This window comes from Panulirus ornatus, chromosome 43, assembly GCF_036320965.1.
Source record: "Panulirus ornatus isolate Po-2019 chromosome 43, ASM3632096v1, whole genome shotgun sequence".
In the NCBI taxonomy this organism is placed as follows: domain Eukaryota; kingdom Metazoa; phylum Arthropoda; class Malacostraca; order Decapoda; family Palinuridae; genus Panulirus; species Panulirus ornatus.
In genome coordinates, this window is record NC_092266.1 from 13,892,550 (window position 1) to 13,912,683 (window position 20,134).

General features: G+C 41.6%; 1 protein-coding gene across 1 annotated transcript in view; it reads right to left on the bottom strand.

Moving 5' to 3' along the window:
- LOC139762339 (bleomycin hydrolase) overlaps positions 1–20,134 on the bottom strand; it is a 67,683-nt gene that overhangs the window by 35,508 nt on the left and 12,041 nt on the right. The window contains exons 3-7 of the mRNA XM_071687016.1: positions 17,047–17,201; positions 6,632–6,784; positions 6,257–6,402; positions 5,356–5,440; positions 4,939–5,187 (exon numbers count right to left, since the gene is read on the bottom strand). Of these exons, the coding sequence (XP_071543117.1) occupies positions 4,939–5,187; positions 5,356–5,440; positions 6,257–6,402; positions 6,632–6,784; positions 17,047–17,201 (788 nt within the window). The remainder of the gene's footprint in view (positions 1–4,938; positions 5,188–5,355; positions 5,441–6,256; positions 6,403–6,631; positions 6,785–17,046; positions 17,202–20,134) is intronic.

A 20,134-nucleotide genomic window follows, 5' to 3' on the forward strand; every position in this document is an offset into this window, starting at 1 on the left:
TACTCGTATACACGCCCCACATCCTCGATAAAAACTTTTCACTGCTTCCAGCAACCTACCTTCCACACCACATACTCTTAATCCCTTCCACAGAACATCTCTATTAACTCTATCATATGCCTTCTCCAGATCCATAAATGCTACATACAAATCCATCTGTTTTTCTAAGTATTTCTCACATACATTCTTCAAAGCAAACACCTAATCCACACATCTTCTACCACTTCTGAAACCACACTGCTCTTCCCCACTCTGATGCTCTATACATGCCTTTACCCTCTCAATCAACACCCTCCCATATAATTTCCCAGGAATACTCAACTAACATATACTTCTGTGATTTGAACACTCACCTTTATCCCCTTTGCTTCTGTACAAAGGAACAATGCATGCATTCCGACGATCCTCAGGCATGTCATCATGAACCATACATACATTGAATATACTCACCAACCAGTCAACAACACAGTCACCCCCTTTTCAATAAATTTCACTGCCATACCATCCAGACCTGTCGCCTTGCCGGCTTTCATCTTCCACAAAGCTTTCACTACCTCATATATATATATATATATTTTTTTCTTTTTTTTTTTTTGTCGCTGTCTCCCGCGTTTGCGAGGTAGCGCAAGGAAACAGACGAAAGAAATGGCCCAACCCACCACCATACACATGTATATACATACACATCCACACACGCAAATATACATACCTACACAGCTTTCCATGGTTTACCCCAGACACTTCACATGCCCTAATTCAATCCACTGACAGCACGTCAACCCCGGTATACCACATCGATCCAATTCACTCTATTCCTTGCCCGCCTTTCACCCTCCTGCATGTTCAGGCCCCGATCACTCAAAATCTTTTTCACTCCATCTTTCCACCTCCAATTTGGTCTCCCACTTCTCCTCGTTCCCTCCACCTCCGACACATATATCCTCTTGGTCAATCTTTCCTCACTCATTCTCTCCATGTGCCCAAACCATTTCAAAACACCCTCTTCTGCTCTCTCAACCATGCTCTTTTTATTTCCACACATCTCTCTTACCCTTACATTACTTACTCGATCAAACCACCTCACACCACACATTGTCCTCAAACATCTCATTCCCAGCACATCCACCCTCCTGCACACAACTCTATCTATAGCCCACACCTCGCAACCATACAACATTGTTGGAACCACTATTCCTTCAAACATATATATATATATATATATATATATATATATATATATATATATATATTTTTTTTATACTTTGTCGCTGTCTCCCGCGTTTGCGAGGTAGCGCAAGGAAACAGACGAAAGAAATGCCCCCCCCCCATACACATGTATATACATACGTCCACACACGCAAATATACATACCTACACAGCTTTCCATGGTTTACCCCAGACGCTTCACATGCCTTGATTCAATCCACTGACAGCACGTCAACCCCGGTATACCACATCGCTCCAATTCACTCTATTCCTTGCCCTCCTTTCACCCTCCTGCATGTTCAGGCCCCGATCACACAAAATCTTTTTCACTCCATCTTTCCACCTCCAATTTGGTCTCCCTCTTCTCCTTGCTCCCTCCACCTCCGACACATATATCCTCTTGGTCAATCTTTCCTCACTCATCCTCTCCATGTGCCCAAACCACTTCAAAACACCCTCTTCTGCTCTCTCAACCACGCTCTTTTTATTTCCACACATCTCTCTTACCCTTACGTTACTCACTCGATCAAACCACCTCACACCACACATTGTCCTCAAACTCTCATTTCCAGCACATCCATCCTCCTGCGCACAACTCTATCCATAGCCCACGCCTCGCAACCATACAACATTGTTGGAACCACTATTCCTTCAAACATACCCATTTTTGCTTTCCGAGATAATGTTCTCGACTTCCACACATTCTTCAAGGCCCCCAGAATTTTCGCCCCCTCCCCCACCCTATGATCCACTTCCGCTTCCATGGTTCCATCCGCTGCCAGATCCACTCCCAGATATCTAAAACACTTCACTTCCTCCAGTTTTTCTCCATTCAAACTCACCTCCCAATTGACTTGACCCTCAACCCTACTGTACCTAATAACCTTGCTCTTATTCACATTTACTCTTAACTTTCTTCTTCCACACACTTTACCAAACTCAGTCACCAGCTTCTGCAGTTTCTCACATGAATCAGCCACCAGTGCTGTATCATCAGCGAACAACAACTGACTCACTTCCCAAGCTCTCTCATCCCCAACAGACTTCATACTTGCCCCTCTTTCCAAAACTCTTGCATTCACCTCCCTATATATATATATATACATATATATATATATATATATATATATATATATATATATATATATATGGGCAAGTATGAAGTCTGTTGGGGATGAGAGAGCTTGGGAAGTGAGTCAGTTGTTGTTCGCTGATGATACAGCGCTGGTGGCTGATTCATGTGAGAAACTGCAGAAGCTGGTGACTGAGTTTGGTAAAGTGTGTGAAAGAAGAAAGTTAAGAGTAAATGTGAATAAGAGGAAGGTTATTAGGTACAGTAGGGATGAGGGTCAAGTCAATTGGGAGGTAAGTTTGAATGGAGAAAAACTGGAGGAAGTAAAGTGTTTTAGATATCTGGGAGTGGATCTGGCAGCAGATGGAACCATGGAAGCGGAAGTGGATCATAGGATGGGGGAGGGGGTGAAAATTCTGGGAGCCTTGAAGAATGTGTGGAAGTCGAGAACATTATCTCGGAAAGCAAAAATGGGTATGTTTGAAGGAATAGTGGTTCCAACAATGTTGTATGGTTGCAAGGCGTAGGCTATGGATAGAGTTGTGCGCAGGAGGATGGATGTGCTGGAAATGAGATGTTTGAGGACAATGTGTGGTGTGAGGTGGTTTGATCGAGTAAGTAACGTAAGGGTAAGAGAGATGTGTGGAAATAAAAAGAGCGTGGTTGAGAGAGCAGAAGAGGGTGTTTTGAAATGGTTTGAGCACATAGAGAGAATGAGTGAGGAAAGATTGACCAAGAGGATATATGTGTCGGAGGTGGAGGGAACGAGGAGAAGTGGGAGACCAAATTGGAGGTGGAAAGATGGAGTGAAAAAGATTTTGTGTGATCGGGGCCTGAACATGCAGGAGGGTGAAAGGAGGGCAAGGAATAGAGTGAATTGGATCGATGTGGTATACCGGGGTTGACGTGCTGTCAGTGGATTGAATCAGGGCATGTGAAGCGTCTGGGGTAAACCATGGAAAGCTGTGTAGGTATGTATATTTGCGTGTGTGGACGTATGTATATACATGTGTATGGGGGTGGGTTGGGCCATTTCTTTCGTCTGTTTCCTTGCGCTACCTCGCAAATGCGGGAGACAGCGGCAAAAAAAAAAAAAAAAAAAAAAATACATATTCATATTTGCTTGCCTCCATCCATTACTGGTGCTACCCGGCCCCACTGGAAACAGCATTGCTACCCCCTGCTTCAATGATATAGTGCCAGGAAAACACACAAAAAAGGCGACATTCATTCACACTCAGTCTCCAGCTGTCATGAGTAATGCACCTAAACCACAGGTCCCTCTCCACATGCAGGCCCCACAGAACTTTCCATGGTTTACCCTAGACGTTTCACATGCCCTGGTTCAGTCCGTTGACAGCTCGTCAACCCCGATACACCACGTCATTCCAATTCACTCTATTCCTTGCACGCCTCTCACCCCCCCAGTATGTTCAGGCCCTGGTCACTCAAAATCTTTTTCACTACATCCTTCCACTTCCGCTTCTTGTTCTCCCCACCTTTGACACATATATCCTCTTCATCAACCTTTTCTCACTCATTCTCTCCATACGTCCAAACCATTTCGACACACTCTCTTCTGCTCTCTCAACCACACTCTTTTTATTACCATACACCTCTCTTACCCTTTAATTTCTTACTCGATCAAACCATCTCACCACATAATGTCCTCAAACATTTCATTTCCAACACATCCACTCTCCTCTGTACAACCCTATCAATAGCCCATGCCTCGCAACCATATAATATTGTTGGAACTACCATTCCTTCAAACATACCCATTTTTGCTCTCTGTGATAATGTTTTCTCTTTCCACACATTCTTCATCACTCCCAGAACCTTTGCTCCCTCCCCCACCCTATGACTCACTTCTTATTCCATGGTTCCATTCACTGCTAAGTAAGTTCAATCCCAGATATCTAAAACAATTCACTACCTAATTTTTCTCCACTCAAACTTGCATCCCAATTTTTTCATACACACCTGCCAATGGACCCCTTCTCGGTCCCTTGTTTTGGTAAAGTAAAACACTCCCACCCCATTTAGATGCCTTTTACGACATGCAGGGAATATGTGGGCAGCATTCTTTCTCCCCGATCCCCAGGAATATGGGATATATATGTTTCTTTCAAACTATTCGCCATTTCCCGCATTAGCGAGGTAGCGTTAGGAACAGAGGACTGGGCCTTCTTTGGAATATCCTCACCTGGCCCCCTCTGTTCCTTCTTTTGGAAAATTAAAAAAAAAAAAAGAGAGGGGAGGATTTCCAGCCCCCCGCTCCCTCCCCTTTTAGTCGCCTTCTACGACACGCAGGGAATACGTGGGAAGTATTCTTAATCCCCTATCCCCAGGGATATATCCCCTATATATTGGGTTAAATCAAACCTGACACTGATTTCACACTCAACCCAACATCTTATTCCCCTTGTCACACTGTCACAGAGAGTAACTCCCCCTAACAGTGCTTATCATTTATGTTGAAGTTTACACACAAACAGTATATAAGAGGACAGTAAGTGTTAACTGGTAAAATGGAAACCTACACAAATGGAAAGACAGGAAAAATGCATGATAGCATATGAGCAATGAAAAAATGTAATAATTAGCATGGTCAATGATTCTGTAAAAGACATCAAACAGAAGCAAATTGTTATGCATACCTTGTCTTCTACATTAAACACTGGCTTGACATATTCATTGTAGAATTCTAGAGGTGTGAGTGGTCCAACCTTATGGTAGGCCTTAGACTTATCATAATATTCCCAAGAAAAATTCTGAGGAGGAATTCCTAAGCAGATAGACACAATACGGTATACTTCACTCATCTGGCGGACAAGGGTCTCTGTAACTGCAGCATCATCATCATCTTTGTTAATCACTGTGCGCAACTCCCGGGTATATTCACGCAACTATGGAAGACAAAAGTGTTACACTCAAAAAATATCCAAGAAATACTTCATTAAAAAACACATTTGATTTGTACTACAAATATTTCATATAAAAAGATATCCCGTATAATCTTCAGTTCAACAAGAAGTTGATTTTAATGAAACAAAATTATATCTTATGGCTTCTACCTTACTCTGTAGGATTCGATTCATCCTCATGGAATTTTCTGCACTATAAGATTCTGGGAAGCACTTTTTTGGCATCACACCATATCTTGAAATAGAAAAATATAAATTGAAGAGAATTTGAACCTTACAGCTTGTGGTGTGAATAGATGGAATGAAGAAAAAAATGAAAGGGTGTATGAGAGATGTGGTATGGCAGGGAATGTAAAGGGAATGAATTGCAGCGTGGTATAACAGGTGAAACATAATACTTTGAGGTGGTTTGGGCATGTGGAAAGAAAGTAACACTAGGAGTTTGCATGGAGAGTGTATGATAGTATAAAGGAGTGGTGTGAGAGGAAAACTAACTGTGACATGGGCAAACAGGGTAGAGGAATACTGGAGGAAGAGATGTGGTGGAAGAAAGTGTGGAATGGTGTATACGAGAGAGGCACGTAAGGACAACGATAAGTGGAGACTTTTACCATGGCCACCCCTTGATGGGATTTCCCAGAGGGAATGGGCACTAGAGATATAGACTGATAGATATATAGATAGAAAGATAGATAGGTTAATCTAACTTTGTGGAGATCAGAGCTTATCAACGTTCAATAATTTTCATAAATGAGAATGAACATACAAACCTCCAACAACCAGGGTCGAACCCAGGACCCCTGAGTGCCAGGCGAGAGCAATCATAGACCAGCTTTAGCGCTCCTGCCTGCCATGCAGGGGTCTCAGGTTCGATTCTGGCAGTTGGAGGTTTGTATGTTCTATGAAAATGTGTGTATTCATATGCACTTTGTTAGTATACAAATGTGAGTTTATCTTCATTTATTATATAATATTTCACTGAGAGCATACTAAGCATGATATATTCTGTTAACAAGGTATAAACAAAAGTGTTCACCAATATATCACTCACCTTGTAATAAGGTTAACAAGCATGTCCCACTGACCACCATCAGATGTTGGGTCATGAAGAAGAAAAGACACAAGTCGACCTTCAACTTCCTCTCCTCGTCTAGCACACTCAACCATCTTATTAAGGAAGTAGTTGCATCGCTCAATCTGCTCATCAAAATACCTGATCAGCATTCTAACATCTATGTTTAAATTTCAGAACGAAATGTATATTTCACTTCAACTTAATCTAATAAAATACTCAAAAATGCATTCATACAATACCTACAATGTGTTGACATGTCTTACACTTACAGACCAAAAAGTAAAAAGAAATACTCTTAAAGAAGTACATGTATTATTTAGCTTAACCATTAAGTATGACTTTCTTTTGTACCTTATCCCAAAAGAAGAGATGTGATTGTGAAAATTCAAATTCTTCCAAATTATACTGTTTCACAAATGGAAGTCGCATCACATTGAGACAAGCAAAGATCCAACAACGGCCAGATGATTTCTGGTTAGTTATTGGTCGTCCCTCACTCTCAACCTGAAGACCAAACACAAAATTAGCAACAACTCAAAAAGAATAATAAATGTGCATATAGATTACATACAATACATACATAGTACTTCTGACACATATACCCTCTTTGTCCACCTTTCCTCACTCATACATTCCATATGTCCAAACTCTTTCAACACACCCTCTTCTGCTTTCTCAACCACAATCTTTTTATTACCACACATCTCTCTGAAGCAGGGGTTAGCAATGCTGTTTCCTGTGGGGCGGGGTGGCAACAGGAATGGATGAAGGCAAGCAAGTATGAATATGCACATGTGTATGTAGTGTCTGCATATGTGTATGTATATGTTGATATGTACATGTGTGTATGTGGGCGTTTATGTAAATATAATGTGTATATGAATGGATGGGCCATTCATCGTCTGTTTCCTGGTACTACCTTGCTGATGCAGAAAACAGTGATTATGTATAATAATATATATTATCTTTTTACTTATTATACTTTGTCGCTGTCTCCCACATTAGTGAGAGGGCACAAGGAAACAGATGAAAGAATGGCCCAACCCACCCACATACATATGTATATACATACACGCCCACACATGCACATGTACATACCTATACATTTCAAAATATACATATATATACATCTTTCTTTCATACTATTCGCCATTTCCCGCATTAGCGAGGTAGTGTTAAGAACAGAGGACTGGGCCTTTGAGGGAATATCCTCATCTGGCCCCCTTCTCTGTTCCTTCTTTGGAAAAATAAAAAAAACGAGAGGGGAGGATTTCCAGCCCCCCGCTCCCTTCCCTTTTAGTCGCCTTCTACGACACGCAGGGAATACGTGGGAAGTATTCTTTCTCCCCTATCCCCAGGGATATATATATACATACACACACATATAAATATATACACACATACATAATTAATACTTGCTGTCTTTATCTATTCCCATCACCATCCCGCCACACATGAAATGACACCCCCTTCCCACGCACATGAGCGAGGTAGCACTAGGAAAAGACAACAAAGGCCACATTCGTTCATACTCAGTCTCTAGCTGTCATGTATAATGCATCGAAACTACAGCTCCCTTTTCCTATCTAGGCCCCACAAAACTTTCAATGATTTACCCGACGCTTCATATGCCCTGGTTCAATCCAATGACAGCATTTCGACCCGGTATACCACATCGTTCCGATTTACTCTATTCCTTGCACGCCTTTCACTCTCCTGCATGTTCAGGCCCCGATCGCTCAAAATCTTTTTCACTCCATCCTTCCACCTCCAATTTGGTCTCCCACTTCTCCTCGTTCCCTCCACCTCTGACACATATATCCTCTTTGTCAATCTTTCCTCACTCATTCTCTCCATGTGACCAAACCATTTCAATACACCCTCTTCTGCTCTCTCAACCACACTCTTTTTATTACCAAACATATTTCTTACCCTTTCATTACTTACTCGATCAAACCGCCCCACACCACATATTGTCCTCAAACATCTCATTTCCAACACATCCACCCTCCACACAAACCTATCTATAGCCCACGCCTCGCAACCATATAACATTGTTGTAACCACTATTCCTTCAAACATACTCATTTTTACTTTCCGAGATAATGTTCTCACCTTCCACACATTCTTCCAGTGGAGGGCTGGAAACCCTCTCCTCCTTGTATTTTAACTTTCTAAAAGGGGAAACAGAAGAAGGAGTCACACGGGGAGTGCTCATCCTCCTCAAAGGCTCAGATTGGGGTGTCTAAATGTGTGTGGATGTAACCAAGATGAGAAAAAAGGAGAGATAGGTAGTATGTTTGAGGAAAGGAACCTGGATGTATTGGCTCTGAGTGAAAAGAAGCTCAAGGGTAAAGGGGATGAGTTGTTTGGGTATGTCTTGGGAGTAAAGTCAGGGGTTAGTGAGAGGACAAGAGCAAGGGAAGGAGTAGCACTACTGAAACAGGAGTGGTGGGAGTATGTGATAGAGTGTAAGAAAGTAAACTCTAAGATTGATATATGTAAAACTGAAAGCGGATGGAGAGAGATGGGTGCATATGCACCTGGGCATGAGATGAAAGATCATGAGAGGCAAGTGTTTTGAGAGCAGATGAGTGAGTGTGTCAGTAGTTTTGATGCACGAGACCAGGTTATAGTGATGGGTGATTGGAATGCAGAGGTGCGTAATGTGGCAGTTGAGGGAATAATTGGTGTACATGGGGTGTTCAGTGTTGTAAATGGAAATGGTGAAGAGCTTGTAGATTTATGTGATGAAAAAGGACTGGTGATTGGGAATACCTGGTTTAAAAAGAGAGATATACATAAGTATACGTATGTAAGTAGGAGAGATGGCCAGAGAGCATTATTGGATTACGTGTTAATTGATAGGTGCACGAAAGAGAGACTTTTGGATGTTAATGTGCTGAGAGGTGCAACTGGAGGGATGTCTGATCATTATCTTGTGGAGGCGAAGGTGAAGATTTGTGGGGGTTTTCAGAAAAGAAGAGAGAATGTTGGGGTGAAGAGAGTGGTGAGAGTGTGCGAGCTTGGGAAGGAGACTTGTGTGAGGAAGTACCAGGAGAGACTGAGTACAGAATGGAAAAAGGTGAGAACAAAGGAGGTAAGGGGAATGGGGGAGGAATGGGATGTATTTAGGGAAGCTGTGATGGCTTGCGCAAAAGATGCTTGTGGCATGAGAAGCGTGGGAGGTGGGTTGATTAGAAAAGATAGTGAGTGGTGGGATGAAGAAGTAAGATTATTAGTGAAAGAGAAGAGAGAGGCATTTGGACGATTTTTGCAGGGAAAAAATGCGAATGAGTGGGAGAGGTATAAAAGAAAGAGGCAGGAGGTCAAGAGAAAGGTGCAAGAGGTGAAAAAGAGGGCAAATGAGAGTTGGGGTGAGAGAGTATCATTAAATTTCAGGGAGAATAAAAAGATGTTCTGGAAGGAGGTAAATAAAGTGCGTAAGACAAGGGAGCAAATGGGAACTTCAGTGAAAGGGGCTAATGGGGAGGTGATAACAAGTAGTGGTGATGTGAGAAGGAGATGGAGTGAGTATTTTGAAGGTTTGTTGAATGTGTTTGATGATAGAGTGGCAGATATAGGGTGTTTTGGTCGAGGTGGTGTGCAAAGTGAGAGGGCTAGGGAAAATGATTTGGTAAGTAGAGAAGAGGTAGTAAAAGCTTTATGGAAGATGAAAGCCGGCAAGGCAGCAGGTTTGGATGGTATTGCAGTGGAATTTATTAAAAAAGGGGGTGACTGTATTGTTGACTGGTTGGTACGGTTATTTAATGTATGTATGATTCATGGTGAGGTGCCTGAGGATTGGCGGAATGCTTGTATAGTGCCACTGTACAAAGGCAAAGGGGATAAGAGTGAGTGCTCAAATTACAGAGGTAAAAGTTTGTTGAGTATTCCTGGTAAATTATATGGGAGGGTATTGATTGAGAGGGTGAAGGCATGTACAGAGCATCAGATTGGGGAAGAGCAGTGTGGTTTCAGAAGTGGTAGAGGATGTGTGGATCAGGTGTTTGCTTTGAAGAATGTATGTGAGAAATACTTAGAAAAACAGATGGATTTGTATGTAGCATTTATGGATCTGGAGAAGGCATATGATAGAGTTGACAGAGATGCTCTGTGGAAGGTTTTAAGAATATATGGTGTGGGAGGCAAGTTGTTAGAAGCAGTGAAAAATTTTTATCGAGGATGTAAGGCATGCGTACGGGTAGGAAGAGAGGAAAGTGATTGGTTCTCAGTGAATGTAGGTTTGCGGCAGGGGTGTGTGATGTCTCCATGGTTGTTTAATTTGTTTATGGACGGGGTTGTTAGGGCGGTGAATGCAAGAGTTTTGGAAAGAGGGGCAAGTATGCAGTCTGTTCTGGATGAGAGAGCTTGGGAAGTGAGTCAGTTGTTGTTCGCTGATGATACAGCGCTGGTGGCTGATTCATGTAAGAAACTGCAGAAGCTGATGACTGAGTTTGGTAAAGTGTGTGAAAGAAGAAAGTTAAGAGTAAATGTGAATAAGAGCAAGGTTATTAGGTACAGTAGGGTTGAGGGTCAAGTAAATTGGGAGGTAAGTTTGAATGGAGAAAAACCGGAGGAAGTAAAGTGTTTTAGATATCTGGGAGTGGATCTGGCAGCGGATGGAACCATGGAAGCAGAAGTGAATCATAGGGTGGGGGAGGAGGCGAAAATTCTGGGAGCCTTGAAGAATGTTTGGAAGTCGAGAAAATTATCTCGGAAAGCAAAAATGGGTATGTTTGAAGGAATAGTGGTTCCAACAATGCTGTATGGTTGCGAGGCGTGGGCTATGGATAGAGTTGTGCAGAGGAGGGTGATGTGCTGGAAATGAGATGTTTTAGGACAATATGTGGTGTGAGGTGGTTTGATCGAGTAAGTAATAATAGGGTAAGAGAGATGTGTGATACTAAAAAGAGTGTGGTTGAGAGAGCAGAAGAGGGTGTTTTGAAATGGTTTGGTCACATGGAGGGAATGAGAGAGGAAAGATTGACAAAGAGGATATATGTGTCATAGGTGGAGGGAATGAGAAGTGGGAGACCAAACTGGAGGTGGAAAGATGGGGTGAAAAAGATTTTGAGTGATCGGGGCGTGAATATGCAGGAGGGTGAAACACATGCAAGGAATAGAGTGAATTGGAACGATGTGGTATACCGGGGTCGACGTGCTGTCAATGGATTGAACCAGGGCATGTGTAGCGTCTGGGGTAAACCATGGAAAGTTCTGTGGGACCTGGATGTGGAAAGGGAACTGTGGTTTCGCTGCATTATTACATGACAGCTAGAGACTGAGTGTGAACGAATGTGGTCTTTGTTGTCTTTTCCTAGCACTACCTCGCGCACATGACAGGGGAGGGGGTTGTTATTTCATGCGTGGCAGGGTGGCAATGGGAATGAATAAAGGCAGACAGTATGAATTATGTACATGTGAATATATGTATATGTCTGTGTGTATTTATATGTATACGTGGAGATGTATAGGTATGTATATTTGCATGTGTGGACGTGTATGTATATACATGTGTATGTGGGTGGGTAGGGGCCATTCTTTCGTTTGTTTCCTTGCGCTACCTCGCTAACGTGGGAGACAGCGACAACACAAAATAAAATAAAAAATAAATGAAATATATTTTATCATTCTTAATTGCCATCTCATGCGTTAGCGAGGTAGTGCAAGGAAACAGATGAGGAATGGCCAACTCACCCACATTCACATGTACATAAATGCCCCCACACGCACATATGCATACAAATACATTTCAACGTATACATACATATACATACACAGAGATATACATATACACACAGGTACATATTCATACTTGCAGCCTTTATCCATTCCCGTCACCATCGCCGCCACATATGAAACAACGTTACCCCCCTCCAGCGAGGTAGCAAAAGGAACAGACAAAAAGGTCACATTCGTTCACACTGTCTCTACCTGTCATGTGTGTGTGTGTGTGTGTGTGTGAGAGATATGTAGAAAAACAGATGGCTTTGTATGTAGCATTTATGGATCAGGAGAGGCATATGATAGTGTTGATAGTGATGCTTTGTGGAATGTCTCATGAATATATGGTGTGGGAGGTAAGATATTAGAAGCAGAGAAGTTTTTAAAAAGGGCGTAAGACATGTGTATGAATAGGAAGTGAGGGGAGAGATTGGTTCTCAGCAAGGGTCAGTCTGCAGCAGAGGTGTGTGGTGTCCCTATGGTTGTTCAATTTGTGTATGGATGTGGTGGTGAGGGAGGTAAATGCAAGAGTTTTGGAGAGAGGGGCAAGTATGCAGTCTGTTGGGGATGAGGGGGCTTGGGAAAAGAGTCAACAGTTATTTGCTGATGATGCAGCATTGGTGGCTGATTTGAGTGAGAAACTGCATACAGTGGTGACTGAGTTTGGAAAAGTGTGTGAAATGAGAAAGCTGAGAGTAAATGTGAATAAGACCAAGGTTATTAGGTTCAGTAGGGTTGAGGGACGAGTTAGTTGGGATGTAAGTTTGAATGGGGAAAAATTGGAGGAAGTGAAGTGTTTTAGATATCTGGGAGTGGACTTGGCAGCAAATGGAACCGTGGAACTGGAAGTGAGTCATGGGATGGGGAGGGGGCAAAGGTTCTGGGATCGATGAAGAATGTGTGGAAAGAGAGAATATTATCTTGGAGCAAAAATGGGTATGTTTGAAGGAATAGCAGTTCCAGCAATGTTATATGATTGTGAGGCATGGGCTAAAGACAGGGTTGTATGGAGCAGGGTTGATGTGTTGGAAATGAAATGCTTGAGGACAATATGTGGCGTGAGGTTGTTTGATCAAGTAAGTAATGAAAGGGTAAGACCTCTTTCTTTTTATCATACTCGATCACTGTTTCCCGCATCAGTGACGTAGCACCAGGAAAGAGATGAATGGCCCATCCACACATATATACACATAAATTCCCTTACACACACACATATATACATGCATATGCATATCAATATAAACATATATATACATACACATACACAGACATATACATATATACACACGCACATACTCATACTTGCTTGCCTTCATCCATACCTGGTGCTACCCCACCCCAAAGGAAACAGCATCGCTAACCCCTGCTTCAGAGAGACGTGTGGTAATAAAAAAAGTGTGGTTGAGAAAGCAGAAGAGGTTGTGTTGAAATAGTTTGGGCATATGGAATGAATGAGTGAGGAAAGGTTGACAAAGAGGATACATGTGTCAGAAGTAAAGGGAACAAGGAAAAGTGGGAGACCAAATTGGAGGGGAAGGGTAGAACAAAAGAGATTTTGAGTGATCAGGGCCTGAACATGCAGGAGGGTGAGAGGATTGCAAGGAACAGAGTGAACTGGAATGATGTGGTATACTAGGGTTGACATGCTGTCAATGGATTCAACCACGGCAAGTGAAATATCCAGAGTAAACCACAGAATGGTCTATGGAGCCTGGATGTGGATAGGAATCTATGGTTACGGTGCATTACATATGAAAGCAAGAGACTGAGTGGGAGAGAATGTGGCCTTTTTTTGTTTTCCTGGCGCTACCTCAGTGGTGTATAGGGTGGCAATGCTGTTTCCTGTGAGGTGGGGTGACGCCTGCAATGGACGAAGGCGAGCAAGTATGAATATGTATGTATGTATATATGTATGTGTATGTTTATGTATAAGTATGTATATATATATATATATATATATATATATATATATATATATATATATATATATATATATATATATATATATATATATTTTTTTTTTTTCATACAATTCGCCATTTCCCGCATTTGCGAGGTAGCGTTAAGAACAGAGGACTGGGCCTTAGGGGGAAAATCCTCACCTGGCCCCCTTCTCTGTTCCTTCTTTTGGAAAATTAAAAAAAACGAGAGGGGAGGAATTCCAGCCACCCGCTCCCTCCCCTTTTAGTCGCCTTCTACGACACGCAGGGAATACGTGGGAAGTATTCTTTCTCCCCTATCCCCAGGGATAGGGTGTATATATATATATATATATATACATATATATGTTGATATGTGTGTATATGTGTGTGTATAAGAAAGGATGGGTCTTTCTTCATCTGTTTCCTGGCACTACCTTACTGAAGCGGAAAATAGCAAAGATGAAAAAAATATGTAAGGGGAGTGGGGGAGGAATGGGATGTATTTAGGGAAGCTGTGATGGCTTGTGCAAAAGATGCTTGTGGGATGAGAAGCATGGGAGGTGGGCAGATTAGAAAGGGCAGTGAGTGGTGGGATGTGAAGAAGCAAGATTATTAATGAAAGAGAAGAGAGAGGCATTTGGACAGTTTTTGCAGGAAAATAGTACAAATGACTGGGAGATATACAAAAGAAAGAGGCAGGAGGTCAAGAGAAAGGTGCAAGAGGTGAAAAAGAGAGCAAATGAGAGTTGGGGTGAGAGAGTATCATTATATTATAGGGAGAATAAAAAGATGGTTTGGAAGGAGGTAAATAAAATGCGTAAGACAAGGAAACAAATAGGAACATCAGTGAAGGGGGCTAATGGGGAGGTGATAACAAGTAGTGGTGATGTGAGATTTCTTTTTCATACTATTCGCCATTTCCCGCGTCAGTGAGGTATCGTTAAGAACAGAGGACGGGCCTCTGAGGAAACATCCTCATCCAGCCCCCTTCTCTGTTCCTTTCTTTGGAAAAAAAAAAAAAAACATGCAGGAGGGTGAAAGGAGGGCAAGGAATAGAGTGAATTGGATTGATGTGGTATACCGGGGATGACGTGCTGTCAGTGGATTGAATCAGGGCATGTGAAGCGTCTGGGGTAAACCATGGAAAGCTGTGTAGGTATGTATACTTGCGTGTGTGGACGTGTATGTATATACATGTGTATGGGGGTGGGTTGGGCCATTTCTTTCGTCTGTTTCCTTGCTCTACCTCGCAAACGTGGGAAACAGCGACAAGGCAAAAAAGAAAAAAAAAATATATATATATATATATATATATATATATATATATATATATATATATATATATATATATATATATATATATATATAATTATAACACTAGGTCCCCTTTTATGAGGCTTCTGAAGCTCCAAGACAGCTACAATCAGTAGCAAGGAATGATGGACTCCTTTAATGAAAACAGTTCTTCAGGGAGACTGTATTCCTTTTGCCCATCTGACATTGACAAAACCTCACCAAAGGTGACTTTGCAATCACAGTGTAACCTCATGCAGGCAGAGTCTAGCACAGTATCAATAATACATATTTTCATCTATTACATAACCAGAGGACCCATTTTAAGGGGCTCCTGAATGATCTAGGATGCACCACAATTAGTACTGGTTCAGTATACCTTATCTCAAATGCCAGGGACCAGAAGTGTTTTGTATTTTGGATTTCTTTCATATTCTAGAATATTGGCATACACATAATGAGATATCTTGGAGATGGGTGCTAAGTCTAAACACAAAATCCATTTATGTTTCATATACACCTTTTGTACATAGCTATACAATATTTCAATAATTTTGTGCATGAAACAAAGTTTGTGCAGCACTGATCCATCAGAAAGTTAAGGTGTCACAACCTCATCTGCCCATAAGGACAATCTATGGTTGTTTGGCATCACCTTCATTCCTGACTCTTGAATTCATATGATACTGATAAGCAATCGTTTTCTTACACTCATTCACACAAAAGTACTCATCAGTAAAAAAAAATATGAAATAACATTATTAAATGAAAAAATATTGTGTTTAGGTGTGGAATTTACCAGTTGCAACATCATGTTGCTGCTCAAAAAATTTTGGATTTTGGAGCACTTCAGATTTCGGATTTTCGGATGAGGGATGCTAAGTTTGTGGCAGGGAAATTAAGGACATTTATGGAGTGAGAGGGGTCTCAAAATAAATGTGCTCCTTTTCACCAACTGATTATTACACCACCCCGCTAATGGTGGCTCATCAAATGAAGCATCACCACATACAGGTGGAGCCTAGTTGCACCCTATTATATCAAATAATACTGGACCTTACATTCTTGCCCCAAGGATCCCTTCTATAGAGCTCTTGCAGCTCTCAGGAAGTCAGCCATGGCCACTGGATAGGACCACAAGTCATATTGCATGGTAATTACCTATACTGACAGTATGGGGAGGGAGTTTTATGCTCTTTGGGTCCCATCTCTTGAATAATCTCTACAAGCAAACACCCTTCTAAATTTTACCATGTGATCTGCATCAACCATGTCTTCATTCATCTTCTTCTATTCATCCACCACTCTCACCCTATAAAAACACTCATTCATATCTTTCTTAATAAGTTTCTTGCTTCATGTCAATATTCTCCAGACTGTTCTATCCCTACATTCCTCAAAGAACTGTTCAATGCCTAGGTGGGCAAATTTGAGAACTTTAGCTCTCTTAGTTCTGGTACAGTAGGGTCAAGACACAATACAACAGAAGTACCAACAAAGTTCAAGCATTTTCAAATCATGCAAATTAGGTTAATCATTTACATGAAAAAACACATAGATGAACTACACTCAAATCATTAAGTAAATAATGGAAATAACATACCAAATAACACTCAAAAACATTATCCAAGCAATGAAAATAACATACAATACATACAGCAAATGACAGAACGGTGTCTTCCTATTTGTCTCATTCACATTTCTTCGGGACCATATAGTATCAACAAACCTATAAATGCTGTGTCCCACACGAAAAGAGTTAAAATGCTTATATAATGCATGTCAACTCTTACAAAAAAGGTAGGAAATTTATACCAGACTGACCTTATGTGTAAATATGTGATTTGTTGCTATTACTTTACTTCGACGTAAACACATTTCTAGGGGATCTGTCTTAAAGCAGGCATTCATAGCCAGCAAAGAGCTTGCTTCATTCTCCACCTTCTGCTGGTACTGTTTCATCAATTCTGGGGTTAATGCTGCAAAAGAGTGTAAGAAAAATATATATATATATTTATTATTTATTTATTTTGCTTTGTCACTGTCTCCCGCGTTAGCGAGGTAGCGCAAGGAAACAGACAAAAGAATGGCCCAACCCACCCACATACACATGTATATACATACACGTCCACAAACGCAAATATACATACCTATACATCTCAATGTACACATATATATACACAAACAGACATATACATATATACACATGTACATAATTCATACTGTCTGCCTTTATTCATTCCCATCGCCACCTCGCCACACATGGAAGAACATCCCCCTCCCCCTCATGTGTGCGAGGTAATGCTAGGAAAAAGACAACAAAGACCCCACTCGTTCACACTCAGTCTCTAGCTGTCATGTAATAATGCACCGTAACCACAGCTCCCTTTCCACATCCTGGCCCCACAGAACTTTCCATGGTTTACCCCAGACACCTCAAATGCCGTGGTTCAATCCATTGACAGCACGTTGACCCCGGTATACCACATCATTCCAATTCACTCTATTCCTTGCACGCCTTTCACCCTCCTGCATGTTCAGGCCCCAATCAATCAGAATCTTTTTCACTCCATCTTTCCACCTCCAATTTGGTCTCTCACTTCTCCTCGTTCCCTCCACCTCTGACACATATATCATCTTTGTCAATCTTTCCTCACTCATTCTCTCCATGTGACCAAACCATTTCAAAATACCTTCTTCTGCGCTCTCAACCACACTCTTTATTACCACACCCTTTCATTCCTTACTTGATCAAAGCACCTCACACTACGTATTGTCCTCAAACATCTCATTGCCAGCACATCCACCCTCCTCTGTACAACTCTATCCATAGCCCACGCCTCGCAACCATATAACATTGCTGGAACTACTATTCCTTCAAACATAACCAATTTTGCTTTCCACGATGACGTTCTCGACTTCCACACATTCTTCAACGCTCCCAGAACTTTCGCCCCCTCCCCCAACCTCTGATTCACTTCCGCTTCCAAATCCACTCTCAGATATCTAAAACACCTAACTTCCTCCAGTTTTTCCCCATTCAAACTTACTGCCCAATTTACTTGCCCCTCAACCCTACTGTACCTAATAACCTTGCTCTTATTCACATTTACTCTCAGCTTTCTTCTTTCACACACTTTACCAAACTCTGTCACCAGCTTCTGCAGGTTCTCATACGAATCAGCCACAAGCACTGTATCATCAGCGAACAACAACTGACTCACTTCCCAAGCTCTCTCATCCACAACAGACTGCATACTTGCCCCTCTTTCCAAAACTCTTGCATTCACCTCCCTAACAACCCCATCCATAAACAAATTAAACAACCATGGAGACATCATTCACCCTTGCCGCAAAGCAACATTCACTGAGAACCAATCACTTTCCTCTCCTCCTACACATACACATGACTTACATCCTCGATAAAAACTTTTCACTGCTTCTAACAATTTGCCTCCCACACCATATATACTTAATACCTTCCATAGAGCATCTCTATCAACTCTATTATATGCCTTCTCCAGATCCATAAATGCTACATACAAATCCATTTGCTTTTCTAAGTATTTCTCACTTACATTCTTCAAAGCATACACCTGATCCACTTCTGAAGCCACACTGCTCTTCCCCAATCTGATGCTCTGAACATGCCTTCACCCTCTCAGTCAATACACTCCTATATAATTTACCAGGAATACTCAACAAACTTATACCTCTGTAATTTGAGCACTCACTTTTATCCCCTTTGCCTTTATACAATGGCACTATGCAAGCATTTTGCCAATCCTCAGGCACCCCACCATGAGTCATACATACATTAAAAAACCGTACCAACCAGTCAATAATACAGTCACCCCCTTTCTTAATAAATTCCACTGCAATACCATCCAAACCTGCTGCCTTGCCGGCTTTCATCTTCCGCAAACCTTTTACTACCTCTTTTCTGTTTACAAAATCATTTTCCCTAACCCTCTCACTTTGCACACCACCTCGACCAAAACACCCTATATCTGCACTCTATCATCAAACATATTAAACAAACCTTCAAAATACTCACTCCATCTCCTTCTCACATCACCACTACTTGTTATCACCTCCCCATTAGCCTCCTTCACTGATGTTCCCATTTGTTCCCTTGTCTTACGCACTTTACCTCCTTCCAAAGCATCTTTTTATTCTCCCGAAAATTTAATGATACTCTCTCACCCCAACTCTCATTTGCCCTCTTTTTCATCTCTTGCACCTTTCTCTTGACCTCCTGCCTCTTTCTTTTATACATCTCCCACTCATTTGCATTATTTCCCTGCAAAAATCGTCCAAATGCCTCTCTCTTCTCTTTCACTAATAATCTTACTTCTTCATCCCTCCACTCACTACCCTTTCTAATCTGCCCACCTCCCACGATTCTCATGCCACAAGCATCTTTTGCGCAAGCCATCACTGCTTCCCTAAATACATCCCATCCCCCCCCACTCCCCTACTGCTTTTGTTCTAACCTTTTTCCATTCTGTACTCAGTCTCTCCTGGTACTTCCTCACACAAGTCTCCTTCCCAAGCTCACTTACTCTCACCACGCTTTTCACCCTAACATTCTCTCTTCTTTTCTGAAAACCTCTAAAAATCTTCACTTTTGCCTCCACAAGAAAATGATCAGACATCCCTCCAGTTGCACCTCTCAGCACATTAACATCCAAAAGTCTCTCTTTCGTCTTTCGTGCACCTATCAATTAACACATAATCCAATAATGCTCTCTGGCCATCTCTCCTACTTACATACGTATACTTATGTATATCTCTCTTTTTAAACCAGGTATTCCCAATCACCAGTCCTTTTTCATCACATAAATCTACAAGCTCTTCACCATTTCCATTTACAACACTGAACACCCCATGTACACCAATTATTCCCTCA